We start from the raw sequence: 23,563 nt of genomic DNA, 5'->3' as shown, positions 1-23,563 counted from the left end.
GGCTTGTGAACTACCAGGGAGCAAAAGAGGCTTCCCGACCTCGTGGTATTCCACCCCGCCACGAAACGGGGCGAGCAGAGCGCCGTACCCTCCGACCAATTTCTCTCGCCTCTCGACGCTTGAAATCCGAGCCGGGGCAGGTCTGATCTAGTCCCGCGCGGCACGTGATCCCCGACGCGGAGCTGACGGGACGCCCAGCTCCGGCGAGCACCTGGAAGGCGGTCACCAAGCTCCTCCCTTCCAGCCTCCTGGAAAGCGATCCCCGACGGGGCAGCCACAGGAGCGGAGGGAGAGGGAGGCTTCGGGCGTTAGGTGCCAGGGGAGAAGGCGTCGTTCCCCGCTCGGATCCGAAGATCCTGGTCTCCCGAACGGGCCCGAAAACTCAGGCGCGACTCACCATGGCTTTTGGAAAGAGTCAGAAGGATGCCTTCGGCACCCCCGTGGGCCACCTGATCGGTAAGCGGCGCCTGCCGGGCAGCTCCTTCCCTTAAGGTTCAGATGAACAGAGTTGGGAAGGGACCTTGTGGGTCATCTAGTCCAACCCGCCCGCACACCCAGCCGTCTTTCTGAATTTAGCGGCTGGATCGCGAACTTCTGATATCGTGATATATTGGATTCCTGGCATTTTCCAATTACAATTGGACCAGAAGGCGTGTGAGGCTCTTGAATTTGTGTATTCAAGGGGTCGTGGGAAAGAAGCGCTTAACCCGTAACCTGGATTCCGGGGTGGGGTGGCGGGAGGCGCTCCTTTCTGGTAACTCACGGTAACATCTCCAAACTATTATCCTCTGCCCGCTGAAAGTGAGATTGTTATGCGTTGTTAATAGAAACGCTAATGGCAACCTATTGTTTATAGGGTACTTGAACTTTTGATGAGCTTGAAAAACTGAACAAAGGAAAAGAGATTTGATATTCATGTATTACATTTTTATAAGATTACTTACAGTAAACTTTAGTCAGCAACTGAGGATCCTAACTCTCCAAAGTGCCTCATATATGCTTTGGAACTTTGCAAATTTTAACAACAGGTGTATCCAATAGAGGCAACCCATAGCACCTGCTGAAGCCGCCTCTTCCAGGGTGAAAATGTGAATATAGGCATTGATGCAGTGCTGGTGCTCCTGCATTTTACAGGGCAATGGGCAAACTTCCAGAAGTTGTTGATTAAGATTGTTGATGATTAAAGTTCAATAGCATGTGAGGGCTTCAGGCTTGTTTTATCTTGGATGTACCCTTGTTGTTGCCCTACGGCTCCTCAAACTGCATTGGAAAATATATTTGAGCCAGAACACCATGTTGAAACTCCACCAAATGCAATCTGATACTATTAGCTGAATTTCCTACATTTAAAAGTTGGCTGAGAGAGATGTGTTGTTGTTCTTTTTTTCAAGTAGTCAGGTTTATGACCACAGTTGAGCAATTTTTGTTGCTGAGACAGATGTTAAGTGAATTTTGCTCCATTTTATGATATTTTTGCCACAGCTGTTAAATCACTGCAGGTAAGTTCATGAGAAGTTGTTAAGTGAATCTGGCTTCCCCATTGACTTTGCTTGTCAGAAGGTCACAAAAGGGGATCACATGATCCCGGGACATTGCGACCATCATAAATATGAATCAGTTCCCCAGCATCTGAATTTTGACCACGGGGATGCTGCAATGGTCACAAGTGTGAAAAAAGTTCATAAGTCACTTTTTTCAGTATCATTGTAACTTTGAATAGTGAACTTTGAAAAGTGAATAGTGAATGAACTGTTTTAGGTCGAGTAGTACCTGTATTAGATTTATATTTGGCCATTCTCCCATTTTGGAAAAGCTGTCTCCTACCTAAGTCTAAATGTCCTACTTTAATCGTCTAAAACAGGGGTCTCCAACCTTGGCAACTTTAAGACTCGTGGACTTCAACTCCCAGAATTCTGCCAAGGTTGGAGACCCCTGGTCTAAAATAACAGTTTGGTCCTAATTGCCTAGCTTTTTAACTGTGAGCCCAATCTTTCCCTTAACAGCGAAAGCTACTTTTGGAGCCTTGCAGACAGAAGAATGGGGTCAGTTTATGCATATTTGTGACCTTATCAACACTACTGAGGAAGGGTAAGTTGCTTGATGTTCTTTGACAAGATAACTATTTGCTCTTTAGCTATGAGGTCAGAGAAGTGCTTCTTCGTAAATCTGTATCATTTTGCTCTTCAGCAGTTGGGAAAACTTAATGTTTGGGGGCAAGCATCTCCAGAGTGGTGGATGCAAATGTTTTACTTTGTTTGTTTTGGGCTTTTGTAGAATTTGAGGCTAAGAAGTATAATATGGTAGCCCTTCAGATTTGAAAAACACACACTGTTTTGCAAATGTCTATGGAGATTCTAAGTCATGGTTGTCCCAAAGGTGCTTTTTTCAAGAAGCAGCTGGACTTTCTGGTTTTTCTTTGAAGACGTTTTGCCTCTCATCCAAGAAGCTTCTTCAGCTCTTCCCCAGCATCCAGTCAGAGCTGAGGAAGCTTCTTGGATGAGAGGCATAACGCCTTCAAAGAAAAACCAGAAAGTCCAGTTGCCTCTTGAAAAAAGCACCTTTGGGACGCTGTTTTGCAATTCATCTGTATACATGGAGACGGCTCTGCAGGTCCATTCTAGAAGCACGGAATCTAGTACAGTGGGAGCACGGGAAAGTTCATTGTTGTGGTAACTGTGGGTGATATTCTGTGACACCGCTCACAATTTTCTATCAATTTTTGGTGGCACGTGTCTTCAAAGCTGGTGAAGGCTTCATAGCAGAAAGCTTGCCAATGGGTTCTGAAAGCAGCTTCAGCTTCTTGTTCTCTTAGCTGGAAGTCACAATGGTGTGAGGTTTCTTTCACCGTTTCTTTGTGTGATTAACCTCGAGATCTCTTCCCAAACTTGGAGATCTCTCCCCAGACTCCAGTACACAGTGGAGAAACTGGAGAGGCATACAGCAATCGTCTGTTCCGATGACATGTCCCACTATCACATCTGGGCTCTGATAATTAGAGACTCAATGGTGGTGGACTCTGCATATCCAAGATCTCCAGGTTGGAAACATGGTCTTGCCAACAAATATCAAAGATAGAGCAGAGAGCACACATGTGAAATTTCTCCAGTTGCTTGATGTGTCTTCAGTACAGAGTCCTGGATTCACATCCATATAGGAGGGAAGATATAACCTGGACTCTGCAGACTTCTGGCTTTGTGGAGATATGGGTGTTGTGTTGATCGAGCACTCTAGTACACTGCCACCCCAGCACTGACTGGCCTTGCTGATCCCTAAGTCAGTTTTGTATCCATAGACCCATCCCTGGAGATGATGCTTCCCAGGTATTTGAAGCTGTTTACCTTTTTTTCAACTGGGTATCATCAAGAGTGATTTTTAGTTCTTTGGACTTGGGACTTGGCCCCTGCTGGCAAAATACTTCACTTTTGTTCAGGCTGATAGGCAAGGCCAAAGGCATAGCAGCTTCTAGAATTGTATTTATTTATTTATTAAATGTTACTAATTGTTTAAAAAATTTAAAGAAGTAAAATTAATATGCTAAACCAGGGGTGTCCAACCTTGGCAACTTTAAGACTTGTGGACTTCAACTCCCAGAATTCCTCAGCCAGCTTTGCTGGTTGAGGAATTCTGGGAGTTGAAGTCCACAAGTCTTAAAGTTGCCAAGGTTGGACACCCTGTGCTAAACCTTTCAGGAGGTTCCCCACCACCCCCAAACCAAAAGTTCCTGAAAACAAAGCATTCACAATTGGGAAGAGATTTGCTGGAGTAGGAAAAAAAAATCCACCAGTCAGACCATGTGAAACTCGTGGTTTATCCGTTTCAGCTTTATATTAAGTTGTGGGGACTTCTGCAGCTGTTGCAATGTATGCTAAGAGTTGCCAACTTTCACCTAAGTCTCTGTAGCTTGCCTTTGAATATTACTACACTCTTTTGAATACTAGTAAAAATGGGGCTTGATTGGCATAAGACCCAAGCAAAAGTTTCTTTCCATGCTGTGAAGTCTTCACCTTGACATTTAAAAAAAACATAATCACAGACAGCAAGAAAGGACTAGGTTGAAAACAGGTATCGTTATGTGTTTTAATGTTGTGGTGACTGTTGCCTCATGAGTTTGGATTTGAATGTGAATTGTCCCAGTGTCTCTGGAAAAGAATATAAATGCTAATAAATAAATAGATAATAAACAAGACAAATTGCATGTATTAGGCAATCCTAGCTTCCTGGTAGATGTATTTGCATCCTACCTCCTGTGAAAACTCATATTTGTTGTGCACATGTTCATTAAATGTGTCTGTAAATTAATGACAGTGTATACTTTGAAAACATGGTAAGTAAAGCAGTTCTGTAATAGATTTATAGTGGGGTGTCCATCTGCTGGCTGGGGAATTCTGGGAGTTGAAACCCACAAGTCTTAAAATTGCCAAGATTGGACATCCCTGTTTAATAGGATTGTGCAAGTTCGGCTGGTTTTTAGCATTAGCATAGATGTGAGCAATAGGAACTATTCTTACTCCTGAATAAAAAGGTCAAGATCAAGGTTTCCCTTGTCCGGTCATGTCTGACTCTAGGGGATAGTGTTCATCTCTGTTTCTTAGCCAAAGAAGCCAGCATTGTCCAAAAACATTTCCATGGTCATGTGGTCAACTTGACTATATGTCAATATAGTGCAGTGGCTCATGTGGTTAGGATGCTGGGTCCACAATTTGCAGCAGCAAATTGTTCAAAGCCTGAGTGCTGCTGTGTGTCAGGATGCTCCAACTCCTGGTCTCCTAGCAGTTCGGAAGCATGCAGACAAGAGTAGAATAGAATAACAGAGTTGGAAGGGACCTTGCTCAAGCAGGAGACCCTACCATTTCTGACAGATGGCTGTCCAATCTCTTCTTGAAAGCTTCTGGCGATGAAGCACCCACAACTTCCAAGGGCAAGCTGTTCCATTGCTTGATTGCTCTTAGTGTCAGTAAATTTCTCCTTATTTCTAGGTTGAATTTCTCCTTGATCAGCTTCCATCCATTATTCCTTGTCTGGCCTTCAGGTGCCTTGGAAAATAGCTTGACCCCTTCCTCTCTGTGGCAGCCCCTCAGATATTGGAAGACTGCTATCATGTCTCCCCTGGTCCTTCTCTTCACTAGACTAGCCATGTCTAGTTCCTACAACTGTTCTTTATATGTTTTAGCCTCCAGTACCCTAATCATCTTTGTTGCTCTTCTCTGCACTCTTTCTAGAGTTTCAACATCTTTTTAGTGTGGTGACCAAAACTGGATGCACTATTCTAGGTGTGGTGTTTACTAAGGCTGTATAGAGTGGTAATAGCACCTCACATAATCTTGATTGAATTCCTCTGTTAATACAATTTAGGATTGCATTGGTTTTTTTGGCTGCTGCCACACACTGCTGGCTCATATTTAATTGATTGTCCACTAAGACTCCAAGATCACTCTCTCAGTTACTGCGATTAAGCCAGGTTTCACCCAGTCTATATGTGTACTTTTGGTTTTTCTTGCCTAGGTGTAAGACTTTACTTTTCTCTACATTGAATTTCATTTTGTTAGATAGGGCCCAGTGTTCAATTCTGTCAAGATCTATCTCAGTCTTGAGCCTATCATCTAGGGCAGGGGTTCCCAACCTGGGGTGCGAGACGATATTCCAGGGGGTGCGAGAAAAGTCCAGGTAAATAATAGGATACTGGCTATATGTTGGCATTTTTATTTATTATTTATTTCAGGGGGTGCGAGGTTCGAGTGAAATTTCTTTAGGGGTGCGGGGCGAAAACAAGGTTGGGAACCACTGATCTAGGGCCATGATGGCGAACCTATGGCACGTGTGCTGCAGGCAAACTAACCTCACTGCGCATATGCACTCCTCACAGCTGATTTTCGGCCGGTTTGAGGCTTTTTTCAGCCTCCCAAAGGCTTGAGGAAGGCTTCTTCAGGCTTCTACAAGCTTTGTAGGCTGAAATCTAGCCCTGTTTCATCACTTCCTGTTTTTCCAAAAATACTGGAAGTGATTAAACGGGGCTAGATTTCAGCCTACAAAGCTTGTAGAAGCCTGAAGAACCCTTCTTCAAGCCTTTGGGAGGCCAGAAAAGGCCTCAAACTGGCCGAAAATCACCTATGAGGCACAGAGCAGGTAAGGGGGTGGGGTGGGGATTGTACGTGCATGTGTAGGAGCATGGGGGCAGGGGCGTGCATTGCCTTCTGGGTGCTGGCATGCGAGCACAAGCATGCAAGCATATGCACAATTTTTGGCACAGAAGCCCAAAAAGGATAGCCACCACTGATCTAGGGTGTTGGCTATTTCTGCCAGCTTAATATCATCTACAAATTTGATGAGTTCCCCTTCTATTCATCTAAGTTGTTTATGAAGATATTGAAGAGTACTGGGCTTAAGATGGAACCTTGTGGTAACCCACTGCTTCCTTCCTTCCATGTAGGCAAAGTACCATTAAGGACTACTAGTTGAGTACAGTTTGTCATCCGTTTGGTAGTGATGCTATCTATCCCACTTTTTTCTAGCTTACCAAGAAGTAGGTTGTGGTCTATAAATAAATAAATAGATACCACTTTGGTAGGCTCATTAACAGGGAGATGAAAGGAGCCTCCAACTGCAAACCAGCAAAAATGTTGCAATTAACAATTACATGACCATGAGATAATAAAAGTGAGCCAGTTGCAAAGCACCTGAACTGCACTTATGTGATTGTGGGGATGGGTAACAGTTGTAAGTTCAAATTTAGGTTATCTACTATCTTTTACTGAAGTTGTTGCTAATTCAAATCATCTTTGAGCGAAATGTCATAAGTCAGGGACCATCTTTAAATACATTGGTGTCCTGCCTTCAAAAAAATGCAGAAAAGTCCATTATCCACAGAGCAATCCCAAGGTGTATCTTTTCCTGAGAAAGAGTGTTTGCTCCGCAAACAAACTGTGACTACTTAACACCTTTGCCAATGCTCTGTCCATAAACTGTATTTCCAGGAAATCTCTGAAGCAGCAGTTAGAGGCATCTAGCAGAAAACATCCTATGTGAGGTGTGTAACTTTGCAAAGAAGCAGCATGCTGTTTTGAGTATGTAATTCTATATCCTAAGGTTTGTTGTTTTAGAACAAATTGACTTTTGTCATTGTACCATGACTTTTTAATGGGTTTTATGGGTGGGTCAGATTCTGTATTCAAAAGAGTTCTACTAATATTCAAAACGCTCCCAAGTATGCACCCTATTTGCTAACTACTGCTATGTAGGGTAGCATACCCTGATTTGCTTGAAGTGACAGTACCTCTTCCGCCAACATGCAAAAAAAGTTCAACCTACTTCACGTAACACAAGGATAGAGACAAATAATGCAACTTGTCCTTGCATCGGATGCCATATTGTTATTGAAGCACAGAATTGCACTATTTGCATGATAATACGACACCACCGATCTGTTATGATGACTTGTAATGGAGATGGCTGCTTCAGTGGGAAACTGTCATGAAAGTGCTGAACTACAGTTACTAACATTCCTTATTATTAGCCATGATTGTTGAAGACTACTGGGAACGGTAGTTCAGCAACTCTGGAAGTCCAGAAATGTGTAGACATAGTTCAATGTATGAAGTAAGTGGTATACTCAACATAGAATCTTGGATGAATTTTGGGGGGCTACATATCTGGGCCTTTGCATAATTTTTGAATGTAACTCTTCCCTTTTCATGCACAGATAGATACTGTGCTATCTCTTGGCTGCTTCCTCTTAGGAGAGAAAAAGGTTTAAGCTTAGTCTTCTCTAACTAGATGAGTTGGGCTATATGGGTAGTCCTTGCTAAACAACCAGTTTCTTTAAGAAGATTTGCAGTTATGTCCACAGAATGGGGTCCTCATGACCCATAAAAGACCCCTGGCCGCCATAAATAGTCACACCATGTACTCCCTGCGTTCATGTGGCTACATGTTGGGCAAGTCAGCTTTGCAGCCCATTGTGGCATTCCTCAGCCATATGACCACAATTCCAGCTAAAAATGCCCATTCAAATGAATGGGTTTATTAATAACTACCGCGTTCACTTAACAATTACTATATTTACTTAAAAGGCCTGGAAATTACTTCATCATGTGGAAGCCTTAACTTACGACTCTAATGATTTATGATGGTAATTCTAGGCTCAGTTACAATTATAATTCAAGGACTACCTGTAATTCCTATATCTTTAACCAGCATAGCCAAAGAGTGTTACATAGGGATAACCACCTACCTGAAAATGGTATAGGGCTGTGATGGCAAACCTATGGCATGCGTGCCACAGGTGGCATGCAGAGCCATTTGTGTGGCACGCGAGCCCCAGGCAAACTTAACTCACTGCACATATGCACACCTCCCAGCTGATTTTCGGTCCGTTTGAGGCCCTTTTCGGCCTCGCAGAGGCTTGAGGGAAGCCTCTGAAGCCTTTGTAGGCCAAAAACCATTTTGTCACTTCCTGTATTTCCATAAATATTGGAAGTGATGAAATGGGCCCATTTTTCAGCCTACAACAGCTGCAGAGGCTTCACCCGAGCATCTGGGAGGCCGAAAAAGACCTCAAATGGGCTGAAAATCAGCTGGGAGGTGCAGTGCAGGTAAGGGGGTGGCGGGGGGGAATCACGCACGCATGCGCAGGGGGCGGGGGCCTCATTCATCACCTTCTGGATGCTGGCACACAAGCGCGCGCATAAGCGCGCACATAATTTTTGGCACAGGAGCCCAAAATGTTTAGCCACCACTGGTATAGGATGTCCTGCTTTTGAAGGGGGTTGGACTAGAAGACCTCCAAGGCCCCTTCCAGCTCTATTGACTGATTGACAGTTCCATATATTTCAAAGACAGCAGTCTGTGAGAATCATTGCTTCAAAGAGCAATTTTTGCTCAAAGCAGAATTGGAATAAAATAAGCTTTATCTCTTACTGTTTTCTCCTAATACATTATATTGCTCCTGATATAGGCTGATCTTTATATGTACTTGGAAGAGTTACTTATTGCTAATCCTGGGTTTATTTTTCTGGGATGGGCTTTGTGTATTTGGTAGGGATTAGTCTCTGGACTTGAGCCATGGTCTTTTATTTGTACTTTAGCAGTAGAATCTGTTCTTCCTTTTAAAAGTGTTTCCTGGGTGGGTTACAAAAATAATAATAATAAAGTAAACCAGCAACAAACCAATTCAGCAAAAAACAGCAACTCATAGTTACAACAGTATAACCCAGCCAAAGGCAATAGCACTGTTCCTGCTGTCCGTGCTGCTGTCTGTGGACTTATCATCAAAACAATTTCCAACCACGCAAAGGAAATTGGCACATTGTTTTGAAAGGTATCTCACTTTAATTTGATTTATTAAATTCATTATAGTTGCCCACTCTGTTAGATTCTGGGTGGCTTACAAAACCCAGAAAGAATAGATTAAAAACAGTGAAAACATACACAGGAGGCAGCCTATATCAAAATGCTAGGCCATGTAGATATGATGGGCCCTCCACAAATACATCAACTAAACATGTTAACCTCAGATAATTGCTTGTTTTTAAAGTCCTTTCAGAACCCCAAGAAAGTGGGTGCCATTCATATCTCTGAGAGATGCTTTGCAGAAGGCAAGCATTGTGGCCAGAGAAGGCATACTTCCTCTATCCTATAAGGTGACAATCTTTTATAGAGGGGACCTACAGTCAGAGGTGGGATTCAGCAGGCCCTGACCAGTTCTGGAGAACCGGTAGCGGAAATTTTGAGTAATTCAGAGAACCGGTAAATACCACCTCTGCCTGCCCCCCCCCCCCATCTATTCTCTACCTCCTGAGTCCCAGCTGATTGGCTGGATCTTCTTTTGTTGCCCTGCACAGGAGAACGGAGCTGGAAAGCAGGTTAGTGAAGTGGGGAGGGAATGGAGATTTTACAGTATCTTTCCCTGCCACGGCCACCAAGCCATGCCACGCCATGTCACGCCACACCCATAGAACCGGTAGTAAAAAAATTTGAATCCCACCGCTGCCTACAGTGTACCCATTCTATGTAAATGTATCAGGCAGCATCATGAAGATATAAACAGTTGCTCGGATAACCAGGCTGTACTCCACAAAAGGCTTTATGTTACTCCCCCAAAACAGCCTTTACATCTTCAGCTTGGGTAGATATACAGTATTTCCACTCCTCCTTTCCTAAATGTACTGATACTAACTAAGATTGATGGGAGCTGCCAGTCAGAATACCTGGAGGGGACAAATTTGAGGGAGAATACCCTAGAGGTGAGGTGAATTTTTGTTTGTTTGTTCGTTCAACTTTCAGAGAGCAGAAGAAATGAAAAAGAAACAACATTTTGGGTTTTTGTTCCCCCGGAAACTTGCCGACTCTCTTTGGGTCTGCATAACCACTGACATCTGTGGGCTTAACCTAAAGAGAAGCCATGTTCACAAGGGGGGAAATAGGGTTGTATGAGTTTTGCTTTGGCTTATGTGTCTCTCAGTAAGAATAGCCAGTGTTCAGCAGCCCTCCAGCCCATGTCCAGTTCAGCATTTGAAACTATATCAGTAAGGACTGGTCATTTAACAATTGGTTGGTATCATTATCCTTAAATCTAGATGAGCAACAAAGATAATCACCATTAAGCTTAGAGTCATCATTACACCTTCTAAAAATGCAACATAGTCCCTCAAATGAACTAGTATGGCGTAATGGATAAAATATTGGATTAAGAGTAGGGACACCCAGGTCTGAGTTTCTAACCTCAGTCATGGAAGCTGTTTCTCAGCCCATTCTACCTCATAAGATTGTTGTTTTATGCTTTATTGTTGTTGGAAAATAGGACTGGTTTGTGTTTGTGTGTTTGTGTTTATACACACACACACACACACACACACACATGTACAGGTTACAGTAAAGGGTAAGAATATGCAAATAGAAGCAGGCTGGATTTTCAGTAATTAAAGACTTTAGAGGCTAATAGAAGCGGGAGTAGATTCAGAATCTATCTTGGTGTCACTCTGAATATATTGCTTTGTTTTTATTCTCTCTCATATACATTATGCTTATTTTCCATGCCTCTGGGAAAGATATCTTACTTACAACACCGACAATTAGGCATGCTATAACATTTGGGGCTGATTGGAAGTTGGAATTCAACATTTTGATAAGCCTATAGGATGCCTACTTCTACTGTAGACAGAAACAGTACACTGAGTTTGGGAAACCATTTCAGCAAAGCTTGTGTGGTGTCCCCAATGGCTGGTTATCCAACCTTCGGTAATAGGGACGCTATGCAGTCAACTATAAATTAACATTTACCAAATATAAATCATCTCGGACATCAGATCATGCAGATGTTGGAAATTAACCATCTATTGTATAAACTTCTGTAATGGAATGAGAAATTTTATTTTTTGGCAGGACATAGTGTATGTCGGATGGGCATCTGTGGCAATTTTATGACCTATGGACTTCAACTCCCAGAATTCCCTAGCCAGATTGGGAATTCTGGGAGTTGAAACCCATAAGTCATAAAATTGCCATGGCTGCCCATCTCTAGTATACGTACTCTTAACACACAACTCATCTTTGTCACTGAAGTGGCTACCTTGCTTTATTCCCATTTTGATTTAATTTTTCTCTTAGGGAGTTTTTCATTTTAGCAATTTTGATTCCCTATTTTCAGCTAACATTATAAGAGAAATAATATGTATGTAGAATTTTAATGATCAGTATGTTTTCTGGTTTTATTTCTTCTAACCACAGACCCAAGGAGGCAGTGAGAGCACTTAGGAAAAGGCTGTCCAAAAACTGTAATCATGTGGAGATTCATCTTACCTTGTCTGTAAGTACAACACGTTTGATCCTCATAAAATATTTGCACAGCACAGGACAGAATTTGTTGCGAGTTTCCCAAATAAGTGTTTTGCTGGAATATTAGCACAGATTTCTGAGGCATCAAGTCAGTTTCATGGAACAGAAATTGCCACTTTTGAATCAAATTTACAAAATATCATTTGGATCCCCTTTAGTTTGATAGGCAGAGAACTGCTCCTCCCATTAAGAGTAGCAGAATTGCTTTGTATATCTCACTTACTTTTCAGACAAATGGTAAGGAAAGGAAAGCTAAAGCAGAACACACTCTTACAAGTTTTAGGTTCTGGCACTGTAGCCTGGAAATTAATTTAGAATCCCCAGTTCTATTTACTTGTTAGTTTTAGTCTGCTAGTTCTCCAAGAGCTCAAGACTGTTTCCGTTCCCTTCCTTTTTACCCTTGAAGATGAATACCCAACCTCAGAATAACTGAGAATTATTTATTCAGAGCTAACCAGGAATATTATGTGCTTAGGGTGGACTAGTAGCCATGCAACACTTAACCACTATAATAATCTCCTCCTCCTCCTCCTCCTCCTCCTCACTTCTTTTGAATAAATCTGGAAGTACTAAGCATCCAATTTAAAATGAAAAAATAAACAGAAATGTAAGCATTGTTCAGAGTTCTAGGTTTTGTTTTTTTTAATATTCTAGCTTTATCCAACCCACTCTAAAGCAGAAAGCTTAGCAAATTAATCAGCATATAGACTCATATTTTCTTTTTAAACTAAGTATTTGGTTAGCTTGGAACAAAAAGAATGACATCCTGTTAAAGGAATTGTTGCTTAATCACAGGACATTTTCTCTGAGAGTTTTCCACTTTACAGCATGCTATAATATCTTTACATGCTAGTATCAAGCACTATGAGAATATAATTGAACCAAGTCCATTGAAGCATGTAGTTTTAACTACACAAAGGTGTGGTTGGCTCAGAATCAGTTCACACAGAAAAGAGATATTTATTTTGTAGTTTAAAAACTTCTTACAATATTTATCTGTAAAGTCAATATGAAAAATTAATGTGTGTTTGTTCATGTATTTCTGTCTTTACTGAGCTTTAATTGAGAGAGACATTATTTGAATAACTGGATTACAACATAACTAAGATAAAGGATGCTGGGAGTTATAGCTTTAATAATAATTATTGAACAATAGTTCACCTTTGCTTTATTTGCAGACATCTACAATCTTTCATTTCAATGTTACAATGCTGGATGGAAGCTTTATATTTACAAAACTGTAGTCTGATTGTTATGTTAAAAATTTATTGAAGTTAAACCATGGTATTTTAGCAATAATAGTATTTGTATAATATGTTTGAAAGACTATGGCTTGTTCCACAGATCACAATTGCATTTCATCTATGATTTAGTGTGATACATGAACCAAGTCATAAGCCGTTGAAATGAGTTTAAGATAAACATCATATACGGATCACTGTCTTGTGCATTTAGCCACCAGTCCAGTTTCCAGGATGTTGTAACAAGTAACATGCAATTTTAAAAAGTGGAGTTAAATGGCATGAGAGCTATTTTAGTGAGGTGGTTTAGGCACCTGGCTAGAAACTGGAAGACGGTGAGTTCTGATTCAGCCTTAAGCCCAGCTGGGTGACCTTGGGCCACTCTCTCTCAACCCTTGAAAGCAAGCAAGGGCAAACCACTTATAAAAAAAACCTTCCCAAATAATAACAAGTGGGTGTGAGTTAGAAATACTTGAGCAAAAAAAATGAATTTCCTGTATAGTAGTCCAGTCTGATATTTTTGTGGGTGTTGTCTAACATTCCTGTGTAGGCTGTAATCTAGGCCAGTATGGTCAAACGGTGATAGCAGTTAGGGAGTTTGGGGCAATATAGGCTGGTCCATTGCTTGAACTTATGTACAGTAATTGTAATGGTAGATGGGTTCAAATCCCTACGCTTTTTTTTTTAAGTCAGGTACATCACTAGTGGTACAAATGATTGATAATTCTTGTTCACAGGATTACCTGCCTCATTGGTTGTAATGTAAGACACAGCTTTTGGAATTTGAGGAATTTGCTTTTCACAATAATGATTACCACACTGTATGAATGAAGTCCTACTGATTTAAATTTCCCCAAAGGTTTGATACCACCTAATGTTTGAATCCTTCCTTTCAGAAATTACAGAACCTATAGTAATGGATATTTTCCCCAAATGAGTATGATAGCTTTCATTCCTAACTTGTACCTGTCACCCTGATTAATTTGCAGACAGTTTTAGAATATGTGAAGTGTTGTAGACCACCACGATCTTGTCATCATGTATTGTCTTCATATACATATACATATACGCATATACATACATACAGTACATACATGCACATACCTACAGAGAGACAGAAAGAGAGATAGCAAGGATAAGCAATTATATCCAGCCTCTACTGTAATTAATCATTATTTATCATTTGACAAATGTGAAAGACAGCAGGAGGCCCTTGAGATTTCATATCCTATAAGAAAATAGAGGCAATTTTTGTATCTATTGGTATTTTGATTGGGGATGGCGGATTCCTTGAAATATTAAATAGAATGAATGAATAATCACACTCACCATTTTACCATTTCAGAATTCTTTCAGCGGAATCAGATGTGTAGGTGTGTGTTCTGTCTTGGGGATTTCTTGCAGAAATGATTTTTGGATTATAAAAAAGCCATACGTTTTTGTAAACTGGGAAAGAGCCAGTTTGATGTAGTGGTTAAGGCATAGGGCTTAGAGATCACCTTAGGCACAAAGCCACCTGCATAAATTTGGGCTAGCCCCTATCTGTCTCAGCTGTAGGATCAGGCAAACGCAAAATATTTCTGAAATCTTGCCAGAAAAAAAAATGTAAGGACTTCTCCAAGCATTCACCAGGACTCATCTGGCTGCCTATCTATGGGCCTTTTTCTTGAAGAATTCCTATAAAGAGATATCATGAAAAATAAAATGCTGGTGTGTGTTCACAATAAAGGATAACATAGGCAGAAACCTGACTATTGTGCCAGATTTCAGAGTTTGTGTGATCATGCGGCATTTGATCAGCAGTGAATACGGAGGAAAACAAGATGCTTGCTAGCTCTGTGTCTCAGGAGAACATAGTATTGTGCAATGTGTGTGCGTGTACCAACTTCTCTGCTTAATCAGAGGAGCTTATTAGGGCTGATTATCAGATGTGCAGGAGCACACTTTATTTATTGCATATTCTGCTTTTCTTCTGGTAACTTGTTGAGCAAGACAATTATTGGCAGAGTTGAGCTCATAATTTAGATTGATCAGTGGCCAACATTTCCCAGACATCAATTTGGGCGGCTTTAGTATGTTATGCTGGCTTGGGGATTTACATTCCTGGGTATAACAACACACTTCTGCGCCCCCACCCTCTTCTCAGGAACTCTGAGTCACTGCTGTAAGTATTTTGAAGTTCTTCTGAATTGCAAACATATGTGTTTTTTTTTAAACGGTCTTTGTTTCATCTTGGCATGCAGATTACATATCAAACTATCTGCCTTTTATTTATTTTCCCCTGCCTGCTTAGCACACTGTAATGTGTGCCTTGAAAATGCACTCATTTCATCATTTATCTAAGAATTTATTCTGCAGATGTTAATTCACTACATGAATGTATTTAAATAAATAAAATCCCATATACCTTTTATAGGTACATGAGTTGGTGGAAGTTGGGAACACAGCTTACCTGCAAGTAATTTCTACAAGCAAAAGTAGGGGCAACTTTTCAACAAGATTTTTCTTCTGCTCATTTCAGCACATTCTTTCTGTACCTCTCTTAAAGAGTCGAAATTAGGAATTTGGAGCTGGACATATTGTTATGCACTTGGTTTTGTAAGGGCATGGGGGAGTTTTGATATTTGGGTGATGAAAAATTGGAGACTAAAACCTGGGGAAAGCGATAATAGACAGGTATAGCATTGAGACAAAATGTGTGTTCCCCTCCCCCAAATTCCCAGTCTCATCTGTAAAGATTATTTATTCATCAATTAAAAGAAGTCATATTTTCAAATCAATATTACAGAGTTTTATCTGTCATGGACCTTAGAAGAATACTTAGAGGCTGCAAGCAGCCTAGACCAAACAAGCACCCACAAATCTTCACTGTTTACATATTTGCAAAACAAAGTAAGAAGGAATATTTTTAGATCGGCAGCCAAGATCTCTGCGTGGTTAGATAATCTCCTTTATTATTAATAAACTTTGGGTGTGTTTTTGTGGGAGATTACCTAATAGTTTAAATGTAAATAAACAAGCTATTGGATTTACTGGAGCCTTGATAGTTCTCTACGTCTTTGCCAATCTGTTTATATGATTTTTGCTGCAGTAGTAATCTAAGTATTAATTGAAGGTTCCTACCTCTTTGGGTCGCCATGAAGAAGATCTATGGAAGCTAAACATTTTCCCAGGCAAATCTGATTTCAGGGATCTGGGTATCACAGTACCATGGCTTTCTCAAATGCAATTGCACAATCCCCATAATAAATGGCTGGATTAGTCAGAATGAGAAGATGTCAGTTTGAAACAATAATGGGATTACAAGTATAAATCAAGAAGTTTGAAGGATAGAAGCTTGAAACGGCTTTATGGATAAAGGGGAGCAAAACAGTCTCTCGTTTGCAGCGATAGCCTCTTTGTAATGAGCTGCATCACTAAATGCTACCTGAAATGGAAGCAAAGGATGCCTTTAATTTTGTTTATGTAAGGACAATCCCATTGGGCAGTCACACATCTGAAAAAGACATTTATTTCTTCTTGTCTCCCCACAGCTGGTTTAGGCTAGATTGGGCAGGGGTCAAGGAGTAGATGTTTTGATTTATAAGCAGACCTTCTAAGAATGCAATATTCCCAATTTGTAGTCTGAAGCACTAAAATTGAGAGCTTTACTGTATTTCGACCTATGTCAATTGAAAGCAAGACAGATACCTCCGTTTCATCATTCGTTAGATTTACATCCTGCTGTTCATCAAAGTAGAATGGTACTTAATATCAGGACTTGCATGTCACTCCAACCCTAAAGTAGATTGTTTGATTTGGCTTGCCAAGTTTCATGAACCTCAGCCATTGTGGCCTTTAAATTATTGCTTATAGTTTGGGTAATGATGCTGAACCTGGGTTGTTATGACTTACTCAGCAAATCATATTTAAATAAACAGTGGGCCTAATCCAAGGAACGATTCTGACCCCAATGTGTATTTAGGATGGGGTACAACATTATTACAGTGCTACTAAACCAGTGTAGCCTTCGACTTGCACTGTGTTTCATGTTAGCACTAACTGTCACAGCCAGATATGGACCAGTGACAAGATGCAAAGCTTCTTGAAGTACAGGGGGAAGACTAGCTGTAGATGGACAGAGTGTCCACCTCCACCATTACAGAAGCCTTTCCAGCAATCCAGAACAATGTTTGAACGTATAACTCCTGTGATGGTCGCTCTAGAATAGTCTGAGTAATTAGTGTAAGCAATTACTTTTTTTAACACAGAAATGAGTGCTATGTGGCTGTCCAGGTATTGTTGAACTGCAATTCAATTTTGTATTTTCATTACCATTCCAACAACATTTGGTGGGGCAGCTTGGTGTATGTATGTATGTATGTATGTATGTATGTATGTATGTATGTATGTCATTCAGCTTTGTTCGGGTATTTTCCCACGTCATTATAGTTGTGCTTTTAAAGTTGTAGCAACATTTTGGCAGAATCTCATCTGCCATCATCAGGCTTCTGTATTGTGTTCGTCTGTGAGTCAGACTTTCACAGCCGCTTCTGTTTGAAATTTGGTGCTAGCCTACTGCTGTGCCAGAATGCTTTTTTCTTCACCCTGATTGGTTGGGAGTCTTGGTCTGTGTTTATTGGTCTTGGAGTTTGCTGTGTTCTGCTTGATTGGTGTTTCTAATATCTTCTGTCAGTTTTGTAGCTTTTTTCGTCTTGATTGGCTGGCAACATTGTGTTTCCTGTATTGGAGGCTTTTAGTACGGCTTGGCTCTGAGTAAATGGACGGCTATCATTTATTAAGAAGCTAGGTTTCATCTGGGTGCCTGGTTGGGGTGTGTTTGAGCTGGAGGTATCAGAGGGAGTGTTTCTGCCCAGGTGTTTGCCTGGCTTGTGGTGTGGAGATTTTTTGTTTGTTTGTTTGAGAGTGCAGGCTTCCAGATAATTGACAGTCTGGTGGAGTCATCTCTTCTATTCATGCTTTCAGGTCTTTTTTCAATCTCTATGGCTTCTCTGATAATTCTGTAGCTGGGGTTTTCTATAGTGGCTAGGGTTTTGGTGCCATTAAAGTCTATGCTATGACCTGTGGCTTTCATGTGTTGGACTAGTGAGAAAGTGTGTTCCAGCTTTTTTACTGCATTTTTGTGTTCATCCAGGCGGGTAGTTATTCTTCTATTGGTCTGTCCAATGTATGTGGCAGGGCATGATATATATATATTTGTCTCTTCTATACTACTCTACTACTATTGATAGTGTCAGGTGTCACCAAGTAACTAAGAAGTTCACACTGATTTATTAAGGGATAAATTTTCTCTGGGCATTTAATATTAAAGGATTTGCTGCTAATACAGTTCTACAGAGTAATTATTGAGTCTATCATCTGCACCTCTATAACTGTCTGGTTTGGTTCTGCAACCCGACAGGACAGACACAGACTTCAGAGGATAATTAGGACTGCAGAAAAAAGAAACTACTACCAACCTGACTTTAATCGAGGACCTGTATACTGCACAAGTCAAAAAGAGGGCTGCGAAAATATTTACAGACCCCTCACATCCTGGACATAAATTGTTTCAACTCCTACCCTCAAAACACTATAGAGCACTACACACCAGAACAACTAGACACAAGGACAGTTTTTTTTCCCGAACGCCATCACTCTGCTAAACAAATAATTCCCACAAAACTGTCCAACTGTTTACAAAGTCTGCACTACTATTACTACTAATCTTCTCATCACGCCCTAACCTTAACCCATCCCCTCCCACTTGTGACTGTATGACTGTAGCTTTGTCACTTGAATCCTTACAATTTATATTGACTGTTTCCTAGAATAATTTGATTGGTTATTGCACCCTATGACAATCATTAAGTGTTGTACCTTATGAATCTTGACTCTTGACAGATGTATCTTTTCTTTTAGGTATACAGAGAGCATTTGCACCAAGACAAATTCCTTGTGTGTCCAATCACACTTGGCCAATAGAAGAATTCTATTCTATTCTATTCTACTCTATTCTATTCTATTCTATTCCATTCCGTTCCATTCTCCTCCATGCTGCATCGAAAGCCCAGGATGGGTTGACTCCTTCCTATGACGTCATTTAGCTGAGTCTGTACTAAGATATAAAAGCCAGCCCTGGGAGAGACCCCAGCTTTTGACTCAGCTACCTTCAGTCAGTAGCTGTGTCTCTGAAAGTGTTCTGTTAGATAGCACTCACTAGCGATCTTCAGTACTTTTTCCTCGCTTCAAGCAGCTCCCAGGGATCTAGGAAGCTGTTTTTCCAGGAGAGCAGGGCTCTCTCTCCTGCAATGTTGGGAGCAGCGTTACCAGAGCTCTGTACAGGCAAGCTGGGCAGTGTCTGTAGACCTCCCCCACGTCTGCGGTTTGGAGTGATCGTAAAAAATGATTGGCAAACGGATAAGAGCACAAGCCAGCTGATCGTGTACCGGTGGCAGTGTTTTCCTTTGCTGACTTCGCTCGGGGCTCTTTATAGCCTAAGGAGCGATTCTTCGATTTCAGAGTCTGTTTCCTCTAGTCTTGGATTGAAGCCTTCCACCATGAGGTGCACGGCTATTTTATAAGCCCGGGGGCCATTTTATACCCTAAAGGGCTTCAAAAACATTTCTAAACAGTTTCTTTCTAACACAAGAGCCTTTATTCTACAAATGGAGCAAGATAAGGCTCAGGCAGAGCTTTCCCCTCCAATGGAGCAGTCTTTTAAGTCCAATAAGAGAAAAAGACATAGGCAACGCACCCAATCAGTCCAGAGGGAGGTGGCTGCTAAAATCGGAGCTAAGGCTCTAGCCTCTAAGAAGGCAACTCCGGCTGAGTTGAGGGCAGAGAAGTGCAGCCATGCAGCCCTAGAGAGGCAGTTCAACAGAACTATTCAACAGAAGGGAGTGTATAATTACAGCATGTTTCAGGTTATACCCGTGGGCCCCAGCCAAGCCCTCCCAGGGGAGGAGAAGTTATCTATGAGCCTTTCCATCCCCCATCCTGGTCTCCTGAGGCTCTTGCAGGACAATCAGATCCTAGGTTCTCAGCAGATCTGGGCCTTATTTCCAACAGGCTTCTCGGCCCTATGCTCCTCCCCCTCCCTCCAGGCCTCAAACCTCTTCTCAATCTAGGCCTGAAGCCACCTTCACTCCCACAGCAGCAGGCCTTCGGCTTTCTGCCTCTACCTTTGAGCATAGACCAGGGGATATCCAAGATGTTGTCTCATTGGCCATTAAGCAGGGGTTGGCTGAAGGCTTCAAGCATATTCTTCGACCTCTGAAAAGGGTTCAGGCCCTTCTCCCTTCTCAATCTGTAAGTTCCTTGCCTCATCACCCTGATTTACACAGGCCCCAGGACCTCAGGGTCCATTCTTCTCTACCAGAATGGGAGGAAGTTGATGAAGAAGGAAGGGCTTCACCATCTGAACACAGTTACTCCGCTCATTCAGAGTGTGAAGAGGGCGAGATTTATGACCAAAATCTTTCAGAGGAAGCGGATTCTCACTCAGAGCAGACATCCTCTGCATTGGTCTTCAAACCTACTCTCTTCAGGCCATTACTCAGCAAGGCTTTGGTCACTGCCAAGCTGTCACCAGAGGAAGTGGCTCCTGAGTCACAAGGAAATCCCTCTAGCCAAGGGGACTCACTCTTCTTCAAGCCTGTAGTGCATGCAGAGGTTTTGCCTTCTCCCATTTTGTTCCTGGACATGGTCAAGGAACAGTGCACTTCCCCTTCGGCAGGTCCTCGCCCATCTTCTCTGGATGAGCATTTCTACAATGTCAGCGCAGCTCTGGACAATGCCCTGGTAGTGCCTTCTGTTGACATTCCCACGGAGCCAGAAGATATCCTGAAACCGGATAATAAACGTTCCGAACAGACCCTCAAGCGCAATCACCAGGCCACTGCATGGGCTGTTCAGGCTTCAACGGCAGCATCCTTTTTCACGAGGGCATCCATACGGTGACTGCGCCAACTCCAGAATAGATTGCCTGCTTCTGACCTTCGGTCTCACCAAGACCTTAACAAGATTATCACAGCGGCGGAATTCACTGTGGATACCACTCTCAATTCTGCCAAATTTGCATCCAAGGCCATGGCATCTTCAGTAGCAGCAAGAAGACTTTTATGGCTCTGAAATTGGCAGGCGGAGTCTGAAGCTGGCTTCAGTTCCATTCGCACGCGATAAGCTTTTTGCCGATTCTCTGGAAACTTATCGAAACCAGAGATAAACGTAAAATTCTCCTTTCCTCTGGGAAGAAAGCTGACTATCACCCTGCTCCATATCGTCCTCCTGCCTTTCGAGCGGAGACCTCATCTCGTTTCCCCCGCTCACAGAGGCCATACTCCCAACACCAAGACCAACGTGCAGAAGCATCTGGCAGGCAACAACCTTCTACTGGTAAATGGCCCTTTTGGGGGGGGAGGGGGTCGTTCGTTCCATCGCTCTAAGTAATCCCTCGTTCTCCCCACTCATCGGAGGTTGCCTAGCCTTCTTTGCCTCCAAATGGGAGGAGTCAACGATGGACACCTGAATGCTCAGCACTATTAGGTCAGGGTTACAATTGGACTTCCTAATGCCACCCCCGGAAAATTTTTTGATCTCTCCTGTCTCTCGGGACATTTCAAGGCAAGCCCTCATGAATCAGGCCATTCAGCACCTTCTTGACATCAGGGCTACTCAACCTGTTCCCCCCTTTCAACGGGGATGTGGGCTTTCCTCTCGCCTTTTCATCATTCCCAAAGCCTGGGGGTGTGTGTGAGCCATCCTTGATCTAAAATTTCTCAACCAATTTGTAAAATATAGGCGATTTAAAATGAAGACTCGGCATTCTATTTTAGAGACCGTTCGGGAGGGCGACCTCCTCTCTTCCATTGATCTCACGGAGGCTTACCTCCACATCCCAATTTGGCCTCATCATCGCCAGTTTCTCCGTTTCTGTTATCAGAATACCCATTACCAGTATCGAGCACTTCCCTTCGGCCTCTCATCAGCTCCAGGGGTCTTCACAAAGGTTCTGGCAGCATTGATGGAATCTCTGCATTCTGTTCCAGTGAGGATCTAATGCTACTTGGACAACATTTTGATTCTGTCCTCTTTCATTCATGCGGCCCATTGGGATCTGCAAATTACCCTGTCGTATCTCCAGAGCCACGGATTTTCCATCAACACCAAAAAGAGCCAACTGTCTCCCACAATCAAATTGCAAAACTTGGGAGCAGTCATCGATACCACATCACACCAGGGTTTCCTGTCCCCAGCTCGTGGAAAGAGCCTTGCAGAGATCATCAGCCAGACCCAGCAACATCAAACTTTCCCCCTGTCACTGCTGTCCAAACTTCTGGGGAAGATGGTCTCCTGTATTGGCATTGTCCTGTGGGCTCGGCTCCACTCCCAACCCCTCCAATGGTTCCTGCTTCCCTACCAACGAGCAGGAACCAGCCACTCATCCATCAGGGTCCTGCTTCCACCGCAAATCCAGAGATCTCTCAATTGGTGGTGTTCCCCGTCAATCTGGAGGGGACTCCTGTTCAGGGACCCAGACAGGCTAGTGATAACCACCGATGCCAGCCTCCTGGGTTGGGGTTCCCATATGCAAGGCCAGATAGCTCAGGGCGTTTGGTCCAGGTCAGAGCAGAACCTTCCCATAAATTGGCTAGAGCTCAGAGCCATTTTTCTGGCTCTCAAGCATTTCAGGCAATCAGTGACCGGCTCTCGTGTTCTAGTCCTTACGGACAACATGGCCACAAAGGCTCATGTCAACCGGCAAGAGGGGACAAGGTCCAAAGCCCTCATGAGAGAGGCTCTACGGTTGGGGTTATGGGCAGAGAAACACCTGTTGTTGATCTCGGCGGACCACATCTCCAGGGTCGACAACTCCCAGGCTGGCTGGCTTAGCAGCAGCCTAGTCAACCAGGCAGAATGGTCCATTCCTCCGTCTCTATTCAGGGATCTTTCCCTCAGATTCAGAACACCAGAGGTGGATCTCTTCTCCACTCCTCAAAACGCCCAAGTCACCAGATTCTTCACCAGGTTTCCTTGCCAGGGAGTGGAGGGGACCAATGCTCTTCGGTGCAGATGGCCCAAGGGTCTCCTCTATGCCTTTCCCCCACTTCCCATCATTCCGGCAGTAATTCAGAAGATGTTGGAGGAATGAGCGGAGCTCCTCCTCCTGGCATCCTATTGGCCAAGGAGGCCCTGGTTTGCGGACCTGGTCAATCTATCGGTGGCTTCTCCTTGGAGGATCCCAGCCCATCTAATCTCCCTTCACCAGGGGGCCATTCTCCACCCAGAGCCCCAGTGGTTCAAGCTGACCATGTGGCGCTTGAGCAGCAGCAGCTAGAGGAGGCTGATCTTCCAGAAAGGGTCATCCCCCCAACCCGGTGTCTCGCAAACCTTCTACAAGGTGCATCTATGATGCCACCTGGAAGGCTTTTTCCTGATGGTGCCTCAGAGAGGGTCTTTCTCCTGCTTCAGCCCAGTTGACAGAAGTTCTTAACTTCCTTCAGCATGGGCTG

At 42.8% G+C, this 23,563-nt stretch overlaps 1 protein-coding gene across 2 annotated transcripts in view; it reads left to right on the top strand.

Moving 5' to 3' along the window:
* Positions 1-257: 257 nt before the first annotated feature.
* TOM1L1 (target of myb1 like 1 membrane trafficking protein) overlaps positions 258-23,563 on the top strand; it is a 61,061-nt gene continuing 37,755 nt past the window's right edge. For both annotated transcript variants that reach the window (XM_087925162.1, XM_026711218.2), the window contains exons 1-3: positions 258-456; positions 2,004-2,088; positions 11,722-11,800. In XM_087925162.1, the coding sequence (XP_087781288.1) occupies positions 399-456; positions 2,004-2,088; positions 11,722-11,800 (222 nt within the window). In that variant the 5' untranslated portion in view covers positions 258-398. The remainder of the gene's footprint in view (positions 457-2,003; positions 2,089-11,721; positions 11,801-23,563) is intronic.

This window comes from Pseudonaja textilis, chromosome 2, assembly GCF_049901715.1.
Source record: "Pseudonaja textilis isolate UNSWEBS1 chromosome 2, rPseTex1.2, whole genome shotgun sequence".
Lineage (NCBI taxonomy): Eukaryota > Metazoa > Chordata > Lepidosauria > Squamata > Elapidae > Pseudonaja > Pseudonaja textilis.
This window is presented reverse-complemented; position numbering and strand designations above follow the sequence as displayed.